This window comes from Meles meles, chromosome 7 (assembly GCF_922984935.1).
Source record: "Meles meles chromosome 7, mMelMel3.1 paternal haplotype, whole genome shotgun sequence".
NCBI lineage: Eukaryota > Metazoa > Chordata > Mammalia > Carnivora > Mustelidae > Meles > Meles meles.
The window spans coordinates 126908356-126926710 of NC_060072.1; the positions used below are offsets into that span (position 1 = coordinate 126908356).

Genomic DNA, 18355 nt, shown 5'->3' on the forward strand with positions numbered 1-18355 from the left:
ACTTTAGTGGAATGTGGGTCACTAAACCTTTGTAATCTCCCCATGGTGAAAACACCAGCATGCACTTGAATAATCAGAATGATAGCCTGGCTGGTAAAACCTTTCTTTACTAGTTGTTAGTATCTGGGAGACAAGACATATGAACAAGTCTATGTTCCCATTATATTCTGCAGTCTGGGATAGCGCATCTTTTTCTTGCTGGATCTACCTTTTGTGTTAATGGCCCACCAAAAGAACAGATCTAGAACTCTCATCTCTGCTGGGGTCAGAGATTGGCTCTGTTGGCATGCTGGGCTCAGAAATGTTTAGACATGTGGACAGGGTCTTTTAGAAATAGTTCCTTTGGCCTAGAGCAGTTAGAAAGGCCAAGGCTCCTGTGAAAAACCGAGTTTTTCTTGGGAACAATTTTCAGTCTTATTACAATATCCTGAAGATCAATTCCTCAGGCTCACCTTAGAAGGGGCAGAGAGTTATTTTCACTGTAGCAAATAAATCTCTAGTTTGTTAATAGTATTCAGTGAATGTCAGCATTGGTCTGATTAGTGATAAGAATCTAATTATAAGATAAATCTGATTAATGTTGTCTTTTTTGAGAATCATCATAATCCAATTACTCTGTAGCCAGAAATTACTCACTTAAACATTCTGAGTACCTTTAATACTGGAAATGTCACAAGACATTATCAGAAAGTTATCGTCTTATTAAAAAAAATCAGCTCTTCAATTGAGTGAGGGTTAGCCAATCTGGAATGCCTCAGTCTGGAAAAACCAAGCACCTGTTTGCAGGGAACACAAGTAAGGGTGTGTCTGGAGAACCTGGCTGGTGGCAGCAAAAATAACAAAACAGTGGGCACTCATGAATGACAGTTCAAAAAATAGGCTTCTATAAGCATGATCTGACTTTTATAACTACTGTAACTACTATTCTGTATTTTTAAAAAGTAACGTGATTGTGAAAGATTAGTTTGCATAAAGTCACATGACTAGTACATGGCTGACTTGGCGGCAAGATCCATCATAAAATATTGTGCTCTCTCCCACCACTCCCCACACCCAGTGTTCCACCAGAGTATGCTTGCCCCTTAATCGCACCTGGTCAGCTGAACTCAGCAGCTACTGTTTCGGTCGGTGTAGGTTTCTTTGTAATAATACGTACGCCATTGGTATTGGCAATGTTTTCTGTGGCTATGTTATGTAGTATATTTACCAACATCTCCTTTTTTAGCCTAAATGATATTGACATATGACATTCTTGTGTTTATGTAATTTAATGAGAACAAATGCAAAATCCAAGTCACATCTTTTCTTCCTGTTATTAAGAGAACTTTTCCCTGATTAAAAAGATAATAGAAGAGGTAAAAAGAAAATACATATCACCTATAAATCTATGTATGGGGTAACAATTCTTGCAGTAATGCTTAATAGCCTTATGCATGTATTTATCTTAAATACAACATTGGATCATTTTAGATAAACTGTTTTACCTTCCCCTAAAACTTTATATATTGTGAATGCATTTTTATATTACTGGCATTTTTTACAAGCAAAAGCTGAAAAGATGTATTTTACTTCATGTTCCATTTTTATAGTGACATACATCGATTCATACTTGGCATTTTAGCTAACACATGTGCCAAAATTTCAACTTGTAGAGATGTAGGAAAAGGAGGTCACAGAAAAAGGAAAAGGTGAGAGAGGCTTTGTAAGATTTATCAGTGTATGAATGCTGACATGTCATTCCTGTTTTCATGAAACATAAATTTTCTAAATGCTGAATACTGTAGGACATTTTGCTAACTAACTTTTCACTGGCAAGGGAGACCCAACCGAAAGAGAAATAAATTTTGATTATGCAGAAGTAGCTTGACAAATTTAGAGACTAAGTGTAACTTAGAAGTGTAACTTAGACATGGAAAATTCATTTGTAAAAAGTATTATGACTGAATGGTTGAAAATACCCATCTACTTGAAGAGATGTGTTTTCTAAACTGTGGCCCAGCAGCTACAAAACATCAAGTTTTGTCTATTGTGGTCAGAGCCAGCCCAAACAGGCTTACCATCCCCTTTGACAACAGCCCATTTCCTGGAGCTGTGGGATGAACCCAAAGGGACACTTGTGGTTAGGGAGTTCACAATCCCTATAGGAATGTTGAAGATAAAGACAGAAAGGAGGTGAAAGGGGTCCCATGGCAATATTGAATCAAACTAGAGTGCAAACATTTATTAATTATATTCATTTATTCATTCTTTCAACATTTATTGAGCACCTACTTTGACTGAGTAAGATAGTTTCTCTTGTTAGTGTTTGGTGTTTACACATGCGTGTGGGTGTGTGTATGCACAAAGCACAAATGAATACATTGAAAACAATATTAACATGTAATACCTTCCAGACTTTTTTTCTTTAAGCAATTTACACGATGCTTGTGTTCTTAAAGCCCTTACGTTACTTTCTCATTTCTGGATGGAGTATGTAGAATAGTACACATGTTTTTAAAACATTGAATGGAATTTTAATCAAGTGTACATGAAAAATACTCTGTGACATTTTAAATATTTTCTTCAAATGGCGATTTTACACTACCTCTGCCTCATTTATCACTCATTCATTTATTAAGAATCAGTTGTCGGGGCGCCTGGACTGTGCAGTCCATTGGCGTCCCACTCTTAATTTCACCTTGGGCCATGATCTCTGGAGCGTGAGACTGAGACCCATATCAGGATGTGGGCTCAGTGCAGAATCTGTTTGAGATTCTCTCTCCCCTCTCCCTCTTCCCCTCCTGCTCCTGCTCTCTGTCTCTCTGAAACAAACAAATAAATCTTAAAAAGAGAGACTCAATTGTAATTTACTTAAGAATAAACTTACCTTCTAAATGGAAAGACTCAAAAGTCAGGAGGACCAGGGACAAAGGACCAGCCTCTATGAAGTAGGTGCAATTCATGTTGTTGTCATATTGCTTTGGGTAGTTTGGAGAGAGGATGTAACCTGAAGGGTTCGTGAAATTACCTCCACATCCTACATGGGAAGGGAAGAAAAGGGCATTATCAGAACAATTGTTCTCACGTGTAGTACTTCTTATCAGTGAGGGAAAAACTCACTCAAATTCTCTAGAGACATATTCCCTGAGCTACTCCAATGGTAAGAAACAGTAACTAAGGGGATGGAGCTCTGATTTTAAAATCAACATTACACACCAAATGAGAACATTCTTTATGTTTTAGAATATGTTGCAGAGTTTTGGGCTAAGTAGTAGAAACTTTTCCACAAATTCATTGCCATTTATTTTGAAGATAATATGGAAAGGAAAACTGAGCAAAGACTGAATATGGTTCATGTAGATAAAGAGATAAAATAGATGAAGTGGTTTGTTTCTGGTGAGTACCACTTAATGGGTTTTCATTTTTGTTTTTATCTAGGCTCCATGCCCAATGTGGGGCCTGAACTCATGACCCCAAGATCAAGAGACACATGCTGTACTGACTTTGAGCCACCCAGATGTCTGCCAGTTAATGACTTTAAAATATCTTATAATAATATTAGAAAACTATATATTCTCATTAGTATTATAATCTGGCCAAAAAAAAACAAACTGTTTTTAAAAATGTTGAATTTACTCATGTCAGTTCTTATCAAATTCTCACATGAATGATTCCCCGGTGTCAGAAATAGAGAATCATCCTCTTACTGATGTAGAGAACAAAGGCAAAAGAAATGTAAGAAAAAAATGAAACTTCCTTCGAACTTGCAGCCCACTGACAAGTACTTGAGACAGAGTGACCATTCCTCCAGGAACTCAGCTGTCTCAATGTTAATAGTTTGCTAGAAGCAAAAAAAAAAAAAAAAAAAAAAAAAAAAAAACCTTAGCTTGACATTAGCTGGTCTTCCAAGATCCTGTTAAGTCTTCTTTAATATATGAAAATCCATTTGGAAACATCCCTTTATATCTCCCCATCCCCCAAGATATATGTTAGCAATCACTCTCCAAACACATGGCCCACTGATAGACAGCTGAAGGGTTTCATGACTAAGGTTTTACACCAGATGTAATAAGTGACTCCTCAAGGTCCTGAAAACCTTGCTTCCAAATTCCTTAGAGACCTCTGCTATCCCTAACTCCCTTCCAACTTGAAATTACATAACCGTCACCCCTTACCTTGCAACCTCAGTGCAGCTCTTTCTGCCCACGGGTCCTGTCCCCGTGCTTTAATAAAATATCTTTTTTTCCACCAAAGACATCTCAAGAATTCTCTCTTGACTGTTAGCTCCGAAGCCCCAACATTTCACATCATTACCACTAAAATAACATTTGTTTTCATATAACCACTAACTAGTTAGTCCATATCGCTCCCTGACCTATCATAGAGGAAAATATCAATATCCTTCTAAACTGATATCAGAACACACAATTATGAACACATATACATGCACAGGAACCCAGCGAGGGAGGACCTGGCAATAGGCCTGGCTGGCCTTTCCTTCTTCCCTTTCCGCGACCCCATCCTTTATTCAGGTCTGAAACACCTATTCACCGCATCACTCTCTCTAATTCCTTTCATTAGACTTTTTCATAAACACCAGTTTGCAAATGAGTGGCTACTTGACTGAACATCAGCCAACAGGCACGCATCATTGCTTCTCAGACCTGAAACCCGCTCTATTCCCCATGAATCTAGTCTGTGAGCAGTAACTGAAGAAGGATAAGAAAATCCTGGAGAAAGTGACTCCCGAAGTCGACTCCCTTGCAGAATCATCTGGATGAGCGCAAACACGTGGAAGGCCTCTCCCTTGGAAACTGGGTGAGTTTCAGGGGAGTCGAGTGAGGCCTGACAATGAATCAGTGGGCTCTGATTTCTCTGGGGAAGGTCAAGGTGCTGCTCACCAGCCACTCTGATCACCCACTAATTACCAGCCTCTTGGGCTTCTGCCTACTTCCTGCCCACTCTGGGTTTTAGGCTCAGTTTTAGATGTCCACCAGGGGTACTCAGGCCTTCTATGTCATCTCTCAAGTGGCCTGTCATTGAATTCGGTTCCACTCTCACTGCTTTTTGAAGGAAGGGTGTACTCTGCGGATCAGGTGACTGGCCCACACTCTCCCCCTGGGGCCCCCAGTTCCAACCAACCCTGGCGCAGCACCCCCACCCTGCTCTCCTGCAAGCCGGCCTGTGGCAGCCCCACCCTCTCAAGGACCTCCCGCTTTGGTTTTTGGGGCTACTTACGGCTCACAAAGGATGCAGAGAAGCCCTGAGCCGGGGTTTCCTGAGACTGGAACACAGCCGTGAACGCATTTCTTGGTGTGAGGATGGACGTGGGAGCCCTGCTCCCACAGCTGGTGGCTAACAAGGCGTCGTCGACTTCCTCAGTCCCCGCCCACACCTAGCAGAGCCACAAACATGACTTAATGCTTGAGATTTTCCCCTGTCCACACTTAAATGTGCTTAGGCTGGAAAATAATGGAACTGGGATGTATATAGACCTAAACACAATAGCAAATAAAACGCATGCAAATCGTTAATATTTTCTTCTGAGAATAGTGTTTTTAAGCTGCTTTTTAACAGCATCTCCCATTCCCGACTCTTCCAAGGAGACTGTGCCCATTTTTGTATAGCTAGGCAGTGACCGCTAAGAGAAATCAACCACCACTCATTTTCCTCCTACTTTCTCCTCCTTGGCCAGATCTGGCTAACTCAGATTAGGAGGAGTCAAGGGAGGCTGAGCAGTGATGTGGGCTCCTGTGAGGCTCACACCTCGTCCAGAGGGGATGGCACACGGTGGGTCGCCAGTGGACAACATTTTACCAAGAAGAAACCCATGGAAGTCAAAGTATTTGCAGAGCATGAGGAAAATGGACATGAATTCCCTGTAGACATGTACTTAGCATGAGTTGGAATAAATCACAGAAGACTTCCTGGCAGTGTTCATTTTGAAGAAAGGATGAGACTCAGCCACGGTGTGCTATTTACTGAAAACTGGGTTGGCAACTCCCAGGCTGTCGTTAAATTGGTCCAGCCACTCTAAAAGAAGTCAGTCATATACCCATTTGAAAAGTAGTTGCTGAGGAATGAACTGTGGGCATTAGAATTCCACATAAAGCCGATCCTCAGGGGAAAATGTTAGTCACAGAATCACAAATTTAAATGCAGAGTTCCAACTAGGAAAGGAGCAGTATCCGAGCTATCTATGGAGAGAGCATAACAGGGGGCTTTTCCTGTTCTGGGCAGGGATGGCTGCCTGAGGAAGCCCCTGTGGCAGGAAGGGGTGGGGCTTCTGCAAAGGATGGAGTGGGAACAGAGTCTGCTGCCAGGGAGGCTGCAGAGTCCCTGCCAGCCTCAGGGCATTTTAGAGATCTGAGAACTATCCTAAAATGGCAAGGAGCCACCGGAAAACTTCGGGCTCTGGGATGCTTGGTTTTGGAAATCACTGCAACGGGGACAATAGGAAGAAATGGGAGGGGGCTGGGAGATCAGCCACGAAAACTTTGCAGTCGCACAGGCATGAGATCAGGGCATCTACAGCGTGCAGTCACTCGAGGAAAATATGGGTAGGAAGGGAATACAGACACATGACTGGGGCAAAGAGACCACTCAACAGATTTCACCAGGGAAGACCCAGGCAGTTGAGTGAGTCTCCACAAGGAGTAACCGTGCCTTCCCTAGGGGACATTTGGCAGTGTCTGGAGGCATTTTTGATGGCAATATTTGGTGTGCAGGGCAGCGTGTAGTGGGTAGGGGCCAGGGAAACTCTAAACATCCTTTGATGCACACAACGAGCCCCATCCTCACCCCTGACTTCTTAACTAGCCTAAGAAGATTAAATGGGTTTGGACTAGTCTTACTTGCCTATTCTGTCTTACTTGCCATATTCATCAAATTCTGTGAAATTACTCATTTGACCATATCACTTTTAAGAATAGTCCTCAAAGAAAGCAATAAAATAACAAGCCATTAAAAACATTTCTGTGGGCAGATCAGTCTGTAAGAAGAGGTGTGAAATGGTGTGATTCCTAGATAGTGCTGATTTACTATTTCTCAGTTCTTCTAAGCCCTGTCATTTCCAGTGATTTTCAAACACTGGGCATCCAGCTGTTAGTTATATTACTGAAGCCGAATGATGTTTGTCATTTATTAGATACAGGAGGGATCTGTCATGGGAGCTACTAAGAACAAAGGCATGGATATTCAGCCAAATAGCTAAAATCAAAAAGTTCTTAGGAAAGAATCACATACTTCCAAATTTCTGTACTATCCCCTTTAAGTCGTCCCTCCCCTCCTCCACCATCTTAACTACCTAGGAAAGTAGTTTACAGAAATTTTCTATTCAGATTTTTTAAAATTATACATTCGCCTTACTGAGAGATAGCTGTTTGCATACAACATTACTGAAAAGGCACAGTGACAGCTAGAACTTTTTTTTTTTGACAGCTAGAACTTTTAATAAAGAATCCCAAGTACTTTAATTAAGAACTTCAAGAACTTCCTGAAGTCATTAAGTATGGATCTGACATCCTACCTTTTGGCCCAGGAACATAAGTGTTGTAATGATAATAATGATGAAGAGTTAGTCAATATTTCCTGCTGCCTTGTCACTCAAGAGCTCGTTTCATTGCCTATATAACCCAAGACTCATCAAAACCATATTGGACCAAAGAATACCATGATGTTGTCATTAAGTCAAAAACTTTCTGGCTTTTCTGAAGGTTTTGTGTAATTCAGCTTGGTTGCACATGATGTTTTATCATTCAATTAAAAAAATTATTGCTTAGGGGCGCCTGGGTGGCTCAGTGGGTTAAGCCTCTGCCTTCGGCTCGGGTCATGGTCTCAGGGTCCTGGGATCAAGCCCCATGTCAGGCTCTCTGCTCAGCGGGGAGTCTGCTTCCCCGTCTCTCTCTGCCTGCCTCTCTGCCTGCTTGTGATCTCTCTCTCTGTTAAATAAATCTTAAAAAAAAAAATTATTGCTTATTAAGATACCTACAGATTCACAGGCAGTTGTAAGGTATCATCTAGAGAAATTCCTTGCACACATTCCCCAGTGTCCCCCAACACTGACATCTTGCCAAATTATAGTATGATAACATAACCAAGATGTTGGCACTAATGCAGTCCCCTGCTCTTACTCGATTTCTCAGTTTTACTTGTACTCATGTGTGTGGGGGTATGTGTGTATTTAGTTATCTACCACCATGTTCAAGATGATGAAGAGTCCCAACACCATAAGGGCCCCTAGAGTTGCCCTTACACAATTCATTCCCATACCCCCATCTTTGTAAACTATGGCTGTCCTCCATTTCTAACTATTGTGATTTCAAAAATGTAACGCAAATGGAACAAGAGAGTATGTAACCTTTAGGTATTGGCTGTTTTCACTTGCTGTGATGCCCTGGTGATTTATCCAAGTGGTTGAAGGGTTGGTTTGCTTTTACTGAGGACTTGCATACTGGTAGGTACGTGCTAGTTAGTTAAACCATTCACCTGTTGAAGGACATGTGCACTGAATTCAGTTTTGGGATACCAACAAATAAAGCTGCTATCAACATTTGTATATGAGTTTTTATGTCAACATAATTTTCTTTACTCTGGGATAAGTGTCTAAGAGGGCAATTGCTGGATCTTATGGCAAGTGCATATTTAGTTTTATAAGAAGCTGCTGAACCATTTTCAGAGTGGCTGTACCATTTTACAATCCCTCTAGCAATGAGTAAGTGATACAGCTTCTGCGCAACCTTGCCAGGATTTGGTTTTATGATAGGTGTGTAGTGATCTCTGTGGTTTTTGAATTCTCAGTTTTCCTAATGGCTAGTGATGTTGAACATCTTTCCATTGTCTATTTACCATCCCATATACCCTCTTTGGTGAAATATCTGTTCAAATCTTTTCCCCATATTACAGTTGGATTCCTTGTATTTTTACTGTTGGTTTTGACTATTCTGTATGTATTCTAGATCGTAGCCTATTGTCAGATAGGTGGTTTGTACATCTTTCCTCCCGGTCTGTGGCTTGCCTTTCCATCCTCTTTTTTTTTTTTTTCTTTCCATCCTCTTCATACAGGCTTTCACAGATTAAAAGATTTTTAATTTTGATGAAGTAAGATTTATCAATTTTTCTTTTTATGGATCATTCTTTAGATGCTTAGTCTGGAGAAATATTCATCTATCTCTAGGTTTTAACAATTTTGGGCTATTTTTTTCCCCTAAAAGTGTTTAGCTGCATACCTTACATTTTAGGGTATGGTCTATTTTGGGTTATTTTTTTTTATATTTATTTTTATTTGTTTATTTACAGCATAACAGTGTTCATTGTTTTGGCATCACACCCAGTGCTCCATGCAGTACGTGCCCTCCTTATTACCCACCACCTGGTTCCTCAACCTCCCACCCCCCCCACCCCCCACTTCTTTCAAGATATGTCTCCAAAGGCCAAGGAAACAAAAGCAAAAATGAACTTTTGGGACTTCATCAAGATCAAAAGCTTCTGCACAGCAAAGGAAACAGTCAACAAAACAAAGAGGCAACCCACGGAATGGGAGAAGATATTTGCAAATGACAGTACAGACAAAAGGTTGATATCCAGGATCTATAAAGAACTTCTCAAACTCAACACACACAAAACAGATAATCATATCAAAAAATGGGCAGAAGATATGAACAGACACTTCTCCAATGAAGACATACAAATGGCTATCAGACACATGAAAAAATGTTCATCATCACTAGCCATCAGGGAGATTCAAATTAAAACAACATTGAGATACCACCTGACACCAGTTAGAATGGCCAAAATTAGCAAGACAGGAAACAACGTGTGTTGGAGAGGATGTGGAGAAAGGGGAACCCTCTTACACTGTTGGTGGGAATGCAAGTTAGTCAGCCACTTTGGAGAACAGTGTGGAGATTCCTGAAGAAATTAAAAATAGAGCTTCCCTATGACCCTGCAATTGCACTGCTGGGTATTTACCCCAAAGATACAGATGTAGTGAAAAGAAGGGCCATCTGTACCCCAATGTTTATTGCAGCAATGGCTACGGTCGCCAAACTGTGGAAAGAACCAAGATGCCCTTCAACGGATGAATGGATAAGGAAGATGTGGTCCATATACACAATGGAGTATTATGCCTCCATCAGAAAGGACGAATACCCAACTTTTGTAGCAACATGGACGGGACTGGAAGAAATTATGCTGAGCGAAATAAGTCAAGCAGAGAGAGTCAAGTATCATATGGTCTCACTTATTTGTGGAGCATAACAAATAACATGGAGGACATGGGCAGATGGAGAGGAGAGGGAGTTGAGGGAAACTGGAAGGGGAGATGAACCATGAGAGACTATGAAGGGGCGGCAGGGGGGTGGGTTATTTTTTTTATATGGTATGAGCTTAAGGGTTGCTTGCTGGAGCTGGACCCTCTTGCTGGTTCTGCCCTCTTCATGTCTCTTGGCAGAATCAGGAGGCTCAGGCCTGGCAGGGGAAGAGGGCTTTCCAGGCCAGTTAGTTTGGGCAGGGCTCCAAATGGACCTCACCTGCCAGTTGCATTGGCTTGGCCAGATGTCAGAGGGATTCCTACTCGATCAAGAGGAGAATTGGGCCTAAATAACTTTTCAGATTCCATTTGTAAAACTGATGAACTTGCAAGGCTTTACATACATCTGTACGTTTGATGTTTACTCAGTCTATGAGAGAGAGTCCATGAGAGAGTTCATGTTGCTTCATGAAAAAAAGCCATCAGGAAGAGTTGTATTAGATGTGTTCCATTAGACACATATTTTATAAAAGTATGGGATTTTTATTTAATTAGTAAGCATGGATCCATTAGATATAAAACATAATTTGAAAGATGATATACAATAATAACATCAATGGTAAAATGCCACTACTATTCATTAGGTGGTTTTATATTCCAATTACTGAGCACTATTTGTGTTATTATATCATATTACCTCTAATGCTTAAAACAGTCCTACTAATGGACAAATTGTTCTCTTTGTTTTATGGTTAAGAAGTTAAGTCCAAATGTTTAATTAGCTCACAGAGGAAAATGCAGGTGGTAAGTGCAAGAGATATGGATAGAGTCCAGGCTAATGTGAACTTAAGGCCAATGTCTTTTCCACTTAAAGGTAGAAAGATCTCTTGGAGATTTATTACATACGAGGTCCAAATAGCAGAGTCAGAATGAATTCATCATACAGCCATCACAGTCAGAAGTCAATGAGAAGTGAGGTCGGTGCCACATAAGCAGTATTAGCCATTTTAGAGAAAGAGAGCCTTACTGACTGCCCCACTGCCATAATTTTACACGAGTAAAACGTTCTTTTCAGCATGTGGGCTCTTGAGGCCTGCTGTGGAGGCTGACACTAACCACCTCTCTAGCCTTCTCTAATTTTCATAGCATACTTTAAATGTGGCTGGTAACGGGGCCTTACATTTGTTTTGTCCTTGAAGATCTATTAGAAAAGAAAGACAAAAAAAAAAAAAAAAAGAAAGAAAGAAAGGATGGAAGGAAGGAAGAACACAACAAAAATATCTGACCTTCCCTCTTCGGTTTCCACAGAAAGGAAGAACCCTAAATATGCATGACAATTTAATAAGGCCAGAAAACAATCTCCTTTAATTAGGTTACTTTGCCTACATACCAGCAAATGAAAAGTCACAGGGCAGTATGTGTGTTGTGGTTCAAGTTTTAACTCCTAATAGTTGAGATTTTTCACATTTTTATTCAAGAAATCCAAGCAAGAAAATTGCCCTTTACTTACTTTGAGAAGCAATAAGTCATTTCTGGTCTAAATGTTTATGTTCACAAAACCAGCTCGGCTCCAATTAAAGGAACAAGCGTGCTCACCTTCACGAAGCTGGCCTGACACTGTCCATCACCGCTGGGGATTAGGAAGTTGTTGTCAAAGCTGATCTCCAACTGTTTGCTTTCGTGAGTAATGACTGTCCAGGAGCATCTGCTGTTCTCAGGAAAATTCTCAGGCCAGTGAGGGGATCTGATTGTACCATTATCTGAATGAAGTATTCCCCCACAACCTGAGAAGTTGTCATGGAAAAGTCATTAATTTGAGAGGAAAATAACTACTTTCATAGCCCAAGATTTCCAAAGGAGACATGTTTCTAAATGTGAGATTCCGGGTTCTCTTTCCTTACACTGGAGTCACTGGCTTCCGGGCAGGATACGACAAGAACTCTGAACAAATGTGAGGTGAACTGAATCCAGAGGAAGCTTTGGCTGTTTATGTTTTGTTGCATTTATGCTGAACTCACCCGAGGACACTAATTCATGCCATAAAGAGGACAGACTTCTATTCTGTTTTCAGACAATGACACTATTTTTTACTCCCCTTGAAGCTATATAGTATTTGTGAACCAGCAATCCCAAGTTCTGTATTTTATTTTACTGTGAATACATGAGAATATAAATCTACACTCATTGGTAATTTTACTCTAACATACAGGACTAGAGAAAAGGATTTTGAGGAGGAGAAAATTCTTCCATTACACAATCTGATTCATTCATATTGAAACTCTGACAGATTAAAATAAATGGCATAAATTGAAAGAAAGAAAATATCAAATTATTTTATACTATTAAAATATGTACTTAAGAAAGACTCCTGGGTGGCTCAGTCGGTTCAGCATCTGCCTTAGGCGCAGGTCATGATCCCTGGGTCCTGGGACTGAGTCCCACATAGGGCCCCCTGCTCAGAGGGCAGTCTGCTTCTCCCTCTGCCTGCCATTCCCCCTACTTGCACTCTCTCTCTCTCTCTGACAAATAAATAAAATCTTTTAAAAAATTGTACTTAAGAGATGACAAAAGGAAAACTATGAACTCAAAACAAAATGAAGTTAAATCAAAGAGTATTCCTGTATCTTTTGCTTCTAAACCCTTGGAAAACCAATGGTGCACCTAAAACTACCCTCCATTCAACCGCAACCAGTGGTTTAATGGAGAAAGCTTGACTCCTTCCACAAAAACCTTAATAATAAACTTGGACTCCTACAAAGAATTACCCTGTGTGATACTGCAAGGCTTTAAAGAAATCCTGACTAAAGTATGCAGTGCAATTTTTTTTTTTTTTTTTAGATTTTATTTATTTGTGAGAGAGAGCGAGCATGCACACACAAGCAGGGGGAGGGGATAGGGAGGGAAAGAAGCAGGCTCCCCGCTGAGCAAGGAGCCTGATGCAGGGCTTGATCCCAAGATCCTAGGGTCATGACCTGAGCCAAAGGAAGATGTTTAACCCACTGAGCCACCTGGCACCCATCCAATGCAAATTCTTTAATTTTCTGGGGATTTCCATGAGGTTCATATTTTACATGCACAAAATACTACCCTTTTGAAATCAAATCTATTATACTCTGCCACCTACAGGGCACTCATTCTAAGTCACAAATCTTGCCACTTTGCTGCTCAAAACTCTTCAGTGGCTCTGCATTACTCAAGGGACAATATAGAAGACAAGGCTCTTCATGACATGGACCACTTAACTTCTTGCTTTCAGCTTACCACTCAGCATTCTGCCTCCAAGATCCAAATATTCTGAACTACTTGTGATTCTATTGGTTTTGATTCTCTGGTTATGCCAAGCCCTTCTGCCTATGTAGGCAACATAGTGAAGTGTGAAGATCAGAGTTTCTGGGCCCCACTATCTTTATTCAAATCCTGACTCTACCAACGACTAGCTCCATGACTGGGAAAACTATCAACCCGTTTGTCTCCAGTTTCCAGCCACATGAAATGGAGAAAACATGTATGATATTGCATCTTCCTTATGAAGTTGCTACATGAGACGACACGTGTAAACAGCCCGAGTTGAGTCTAACAGAGAGTAGATATAAAATGCATACTTTAAATTATTAATAAATTTAAAAAACACATCAATTTAAAAAGTACATAGAATGTTTCTTTTACCTAAAGCCTGTGTGTTCCATGTGGCATAAAATCCACCATTTTGAACTGAATGGTCCGAGTTAAAAATCACCACCAGCTGGTTGGAACCGGACTGGATTGTCCTGGGGTTTGAACTTCCACAGTATTGTCCAATTATGGGTGATCCAGGAGAACCACCATTCCTGACAGTGACAGAGTCCCAAACACAGGTTGCATGGGCTTCAATATCAAAGTCACTAAATGTTAGCTGCAGGAGAGAAAAGAGACAATGAGGTACCCTGAGTGGTAAGTGAGATGAGCTACCTAAAGTTAGATAAGGTCCTCACAAACCCTTTTACTTTTTTTAATTTATATAATTTTATGTCTCTTATTTACCTTTCCCCTGCCCTCCTCTCTTCTTCCTTATTGGGGATTCCATTGGAAATTTTGAAAGGGGACAATTCTCCTGGAACTGGAGTCACTAGGAGGAACCTCTTTGGTCCAGTGGGATGGGATGGCTACTCATATCGAGAATGTGATTACAATTGTCTACTGGATAAGAATATCTCATATAGATATTTATTTATCTATATCTATAGCTATATCAGTATCAATATTTTCTCCTATGCTTGTAAAAGAGATTTCTTCAGTCACTGGATACTTGTAGATGACTATACTCTAATGAGATTTTGGGGAGAAAATGAACTGATCACAGGGTCAAACTATTCTAATTGCTTGCTTATTAGAAGACATACAGCGGACATGGTATTTTTGTTCTAGAAGAAAATCAGAACTCACGGTGATGGTATGGCCTTGTGGGGCTTCCAACAACCAGGAACAATGGGTCAAGCTATCATAAGAGGCTGGATAGTTGGGGCTTGTGATCACTCCGCTCTCACCCAGCTGTATTCCACCACAGTCTAAAATTAGATTTTAACCTTATTTAAGATATAAGATACAGGAAAACAAAACCAACAAACCAAAAACAAAACAAAACAAAAAAACCTCTGAAAGGCCAAAGGAAGTAGATCTTACAGCCATCATACTTAATGATTTTAAAAAAGCAGTCAATGAATAAATAGATGAAAGTGGTAAACGCGAAGTAAAACTGGGTAGAAGATTAGAAATAAACAGAATCTCATATAGTGTGAATTAAAAAGAATCACACAGGGAAGACAGGATCATGTTTAGGACAAAGAAAAAGGAAGATGATCTGTAGCACAAATGGAGAATAATTAGATGTGCATATAACTGACACTCTGATTAGGGACAAAGTAAGTAACACTGCATTTCTTGAAAAAAACAAAACAAAACAAAAAACGGGCCAATAAAAATAAATACAAGCTTGAAGAACATGGTCCATACCATAACTAAAGAATTTGTCATGTGATGAGAAGCACTTGTGTCTGTAGTCAGCTATCAAAGTACACATCAGCATAGCAAGTTGAAGAACAGACATATCTTTAAAGTGTAAGACTGTCTGATTTTTCCACATGAATAATACTGCTTCCTGAAGCCTGGCTCTCTTCTTTCAATCCAATAAAGAAAAATCAGCCAGCAAGATGGTTGATCAATCTTACTCCCTCTCCCAATCAGCCATTTGATTATAACACAAAGAAATGTTTGATAGAACCATAACCAAAATATATATTGATTCATAGCCAAACTTCATAGGAAAAAAAAAAGGGTTTCCAAAATCTAAAAAAAAATAAGTATACTCAAATGCTGAGGGGTAATCTCAAACTGAGACTACATCAGTCTGAAAGGATGTAGAACCAATATGTGGGCCCCAGAGGTCAGCATCTGAGGTCTTGATGATCATGTGGGAGAACATATGGTCTTGGACCCACACAGAAGGAAGGGCTGGAGTTGAGACTTCTACATAATATTGGGGGTCTAAAAGAACTGCCATATTAGTGAGAGGGACTAGAAAAATTCTGATAGTCCAAAGAAGCAGCAAAGAACAGTGCTGTCTGTCTTGCAATGAATTTTCAGATACAAACTGAATGTCATGGGTGCAAATCCAAAACGAAACATTAGCAAATAATATCTAGTAATATGTTCAAAACACACATCATAGCCAAGTAGAGTTTATCTTAGAAATTAAAAGATGGCTTAACAAGAGAAAAGTCTTTCAATATGTAGTTTATCATATTAATATATTAAAGGAGGAGAATAGAATCATTGCAATAGATGGAGAGAAATCATTTGATAAAATCTTACATCCATTCAGAATTTAAAAAAAAAAAACCTGTACACTAACAATGAAGGGACTTTCTTTAATCTGATAAGAAGTATTTACTGAAAACCCTAAGAGAAATCAATCTATTTAACAATGAAGGGTCACAGGCTTTCACATGAAGGGCATCCCTTCCATTTGACATGAAGGTGAGCTAGCCAATGAAATAAGACAAGAAAAAGAAAATTTTGAGGCTGAGACAAGAAAAATATTATCATTGGCAGAAGATATGACTGTTTATACAGAAAAACCAAAGATAATCTACAGACAAAATGCCAAAACTAATTAAGAGTACAGCAAAATCTCTGGGTTAGAGATTAATGTATAAAAATTTAAAAATTCCTGGATTTCGGCAACAACCAATTAGAAGATGTAATTTAGAACATCTCCTTGACATCAGCAACAAAACTAATAGCTACCTAGAAGGGAATATAACACAATACATGTGAGATCTTTATGGAAAAGATTATTATCTATTATATCGCCAGAGTTTGAGAGTTTAATCACAAGTCTTACCTGTAAAAGAATACTCCGCATGGAATCCAACATGTTCTACGCGTTCATTGGTGACAAAGTGTATCCATACCTGAGAATAAGGTGTAACCAGGGGCACTGTAGGTTTTGAAGGTCCACAAAGTCTCCACATCAGAGGCCCATCAGCATTACCTGAAACAAATAGCACACCAAAAGCCATAACTTATATAGCTTTTGAGAAATATATGAATGAATTTAGTAGGAACAAATAATAAAGAACATTTCAAGGTATTAATTAACACACATTAGAATTCTGATTTAGTAGCAGATGTTTCACAAGGTTCCTTTCTGTCTTTGTCAACTGCAAGAGTCCCTCCAACAGGGTAAAAACAAAAAAACAAACAAAAAACCCCCATGCTTTTTTAGTATAGACATCTTTCTCTATTGTGGGTGCCATTGTGTTCCAATTTGTGTTTTCATAATTATTTTGGCAAAGCAAAACAGAGACACGATTAATTAAAAAAAACAAAACAAAACACATTTGGATGTGCCTTTTTTAGGGCGTAAAAAAATAATGCCAACAGTGACAAAATATATCATCAAGATAAAAGTGATAATTATCTAAAATTTTAATGATTTCTTTACTGGATTTAATCAACTGTAATGAATAGGATATTCAGAACTTGTGTTAAAAACTATCAGCTTTGGAGCTGAGTATTTTTATGAAGATTACTTTTCACAGTAATTTGATTCCCAGTAATTTGGTTTACAGAACACCTACAGAGCTCACAATTAACCTGCTCTTTATTTATTCTGTCAGACCAGTACCATTGATTTTATAAGTTAACAAAATATAGTACTTTAACTCTCTCTGAAATGCGAGAATAGGGAGACGATTGCATTTAACTGACTGAAATTGAATATACAACCGCTCTGCTTAATTCAATAAGCCAGTATTTTGTTTTCTTTTTATTGAAATTCAAGTTAATTAACATATAGTGTAGTATTGGTTTTAGGAGTCGAATTTAGAGATTCAGCAGTTGTATATAATACCCAGTGCTCTTTATATCAAGTGCCCTCCTTGGGTGTCTGTCACCCTTTAGACAATCTCCTCACCCACTGCCCCTCCAGTAACCCTCGGTTTATTTTCTATTTTTGAGAGTCTCTTATGGTTTGCCTCCCTCTCTGTTTTTCTTTTCTTTTCTTTTTCCTTCCCTTCCTCCATGTTCATCTGTTTTGTTTCTTATATTCCACATATGAGTGAAATCACGACATTTGTCTTTCTCTGACTGACTTATTTCACTTAGCATAATACACTCCAGTTTTATCCACATTTTGCAAATGGCAAGATTTCATTCTTTTTGGTGGCTGAGTAATCTTCCATATATATATACACTACATCTTCTTTATCCATTCATCAGTCGATGGACATTTTAAGCCAGTGGTTTTGAACCTGGCGGCGTGGTGAGGGTTTATCAGAATCCTATGGAGAACACTCTCAAACTACAACTTCCACTTCCGTCATAAGTCTTCTTTAGATTCACCTACTTAGGAGGGCCCAGATAATTCTCCTGCTGAGTCCCCTGGTCTGTGACTACAGACTTTACCCAATTCTCCTTGAAAAGTCTGTCCACCATGTTCTCAAAGTCACCATCAATTTCAATAGCCGCCCTAGAACATTGCCGCCAGCTCACTGTGTTAGTGTCTGCTGCTTTCAGCCTCCTTTAAAATAAGGTGTTGCAGTGACATGGAACTCAGTGAACCTTAAATAGCACAGATGCTCTGCACCA

At 39.5% G+C, this 18355-nt stretch overlaps 1 protein-coding gene across 1 annotated transcript in view; it reads right to left on the reverse strand.

The window, feature by feature from the left end:
- Positions 1–18355, reverse strand: part of CUBN (cubilin) — a 269195-nt gene that overhangs the window by 56995 nt on the left and 193845 nt on the right. Inside the window, exons 51-56 of the mRNA XM_046012645.1 lie at positions 16608–16757; positions 14651–14772; positions 13895–14120; positions 11825–12012; positions 5218–5374; positions 2867–3016 (exon numbers count right to left, since the gene is read on the reverse strand). Of these exons, the coding sequence (XP_045868601.1) occupies positions 2867–3016; positions 5218–5374; positions 11825–12012; positions 13895–14120; positions 14651–14772; positions 16608–16757 (993 nt within the window). The remainder of the gene's footprint in view (positions 1–2866; positions 3017–5217; positions 5375–11824; positions 12013–13894; positions 14121–14650; positions 14773–16607; positions 16758–18355) is intronic.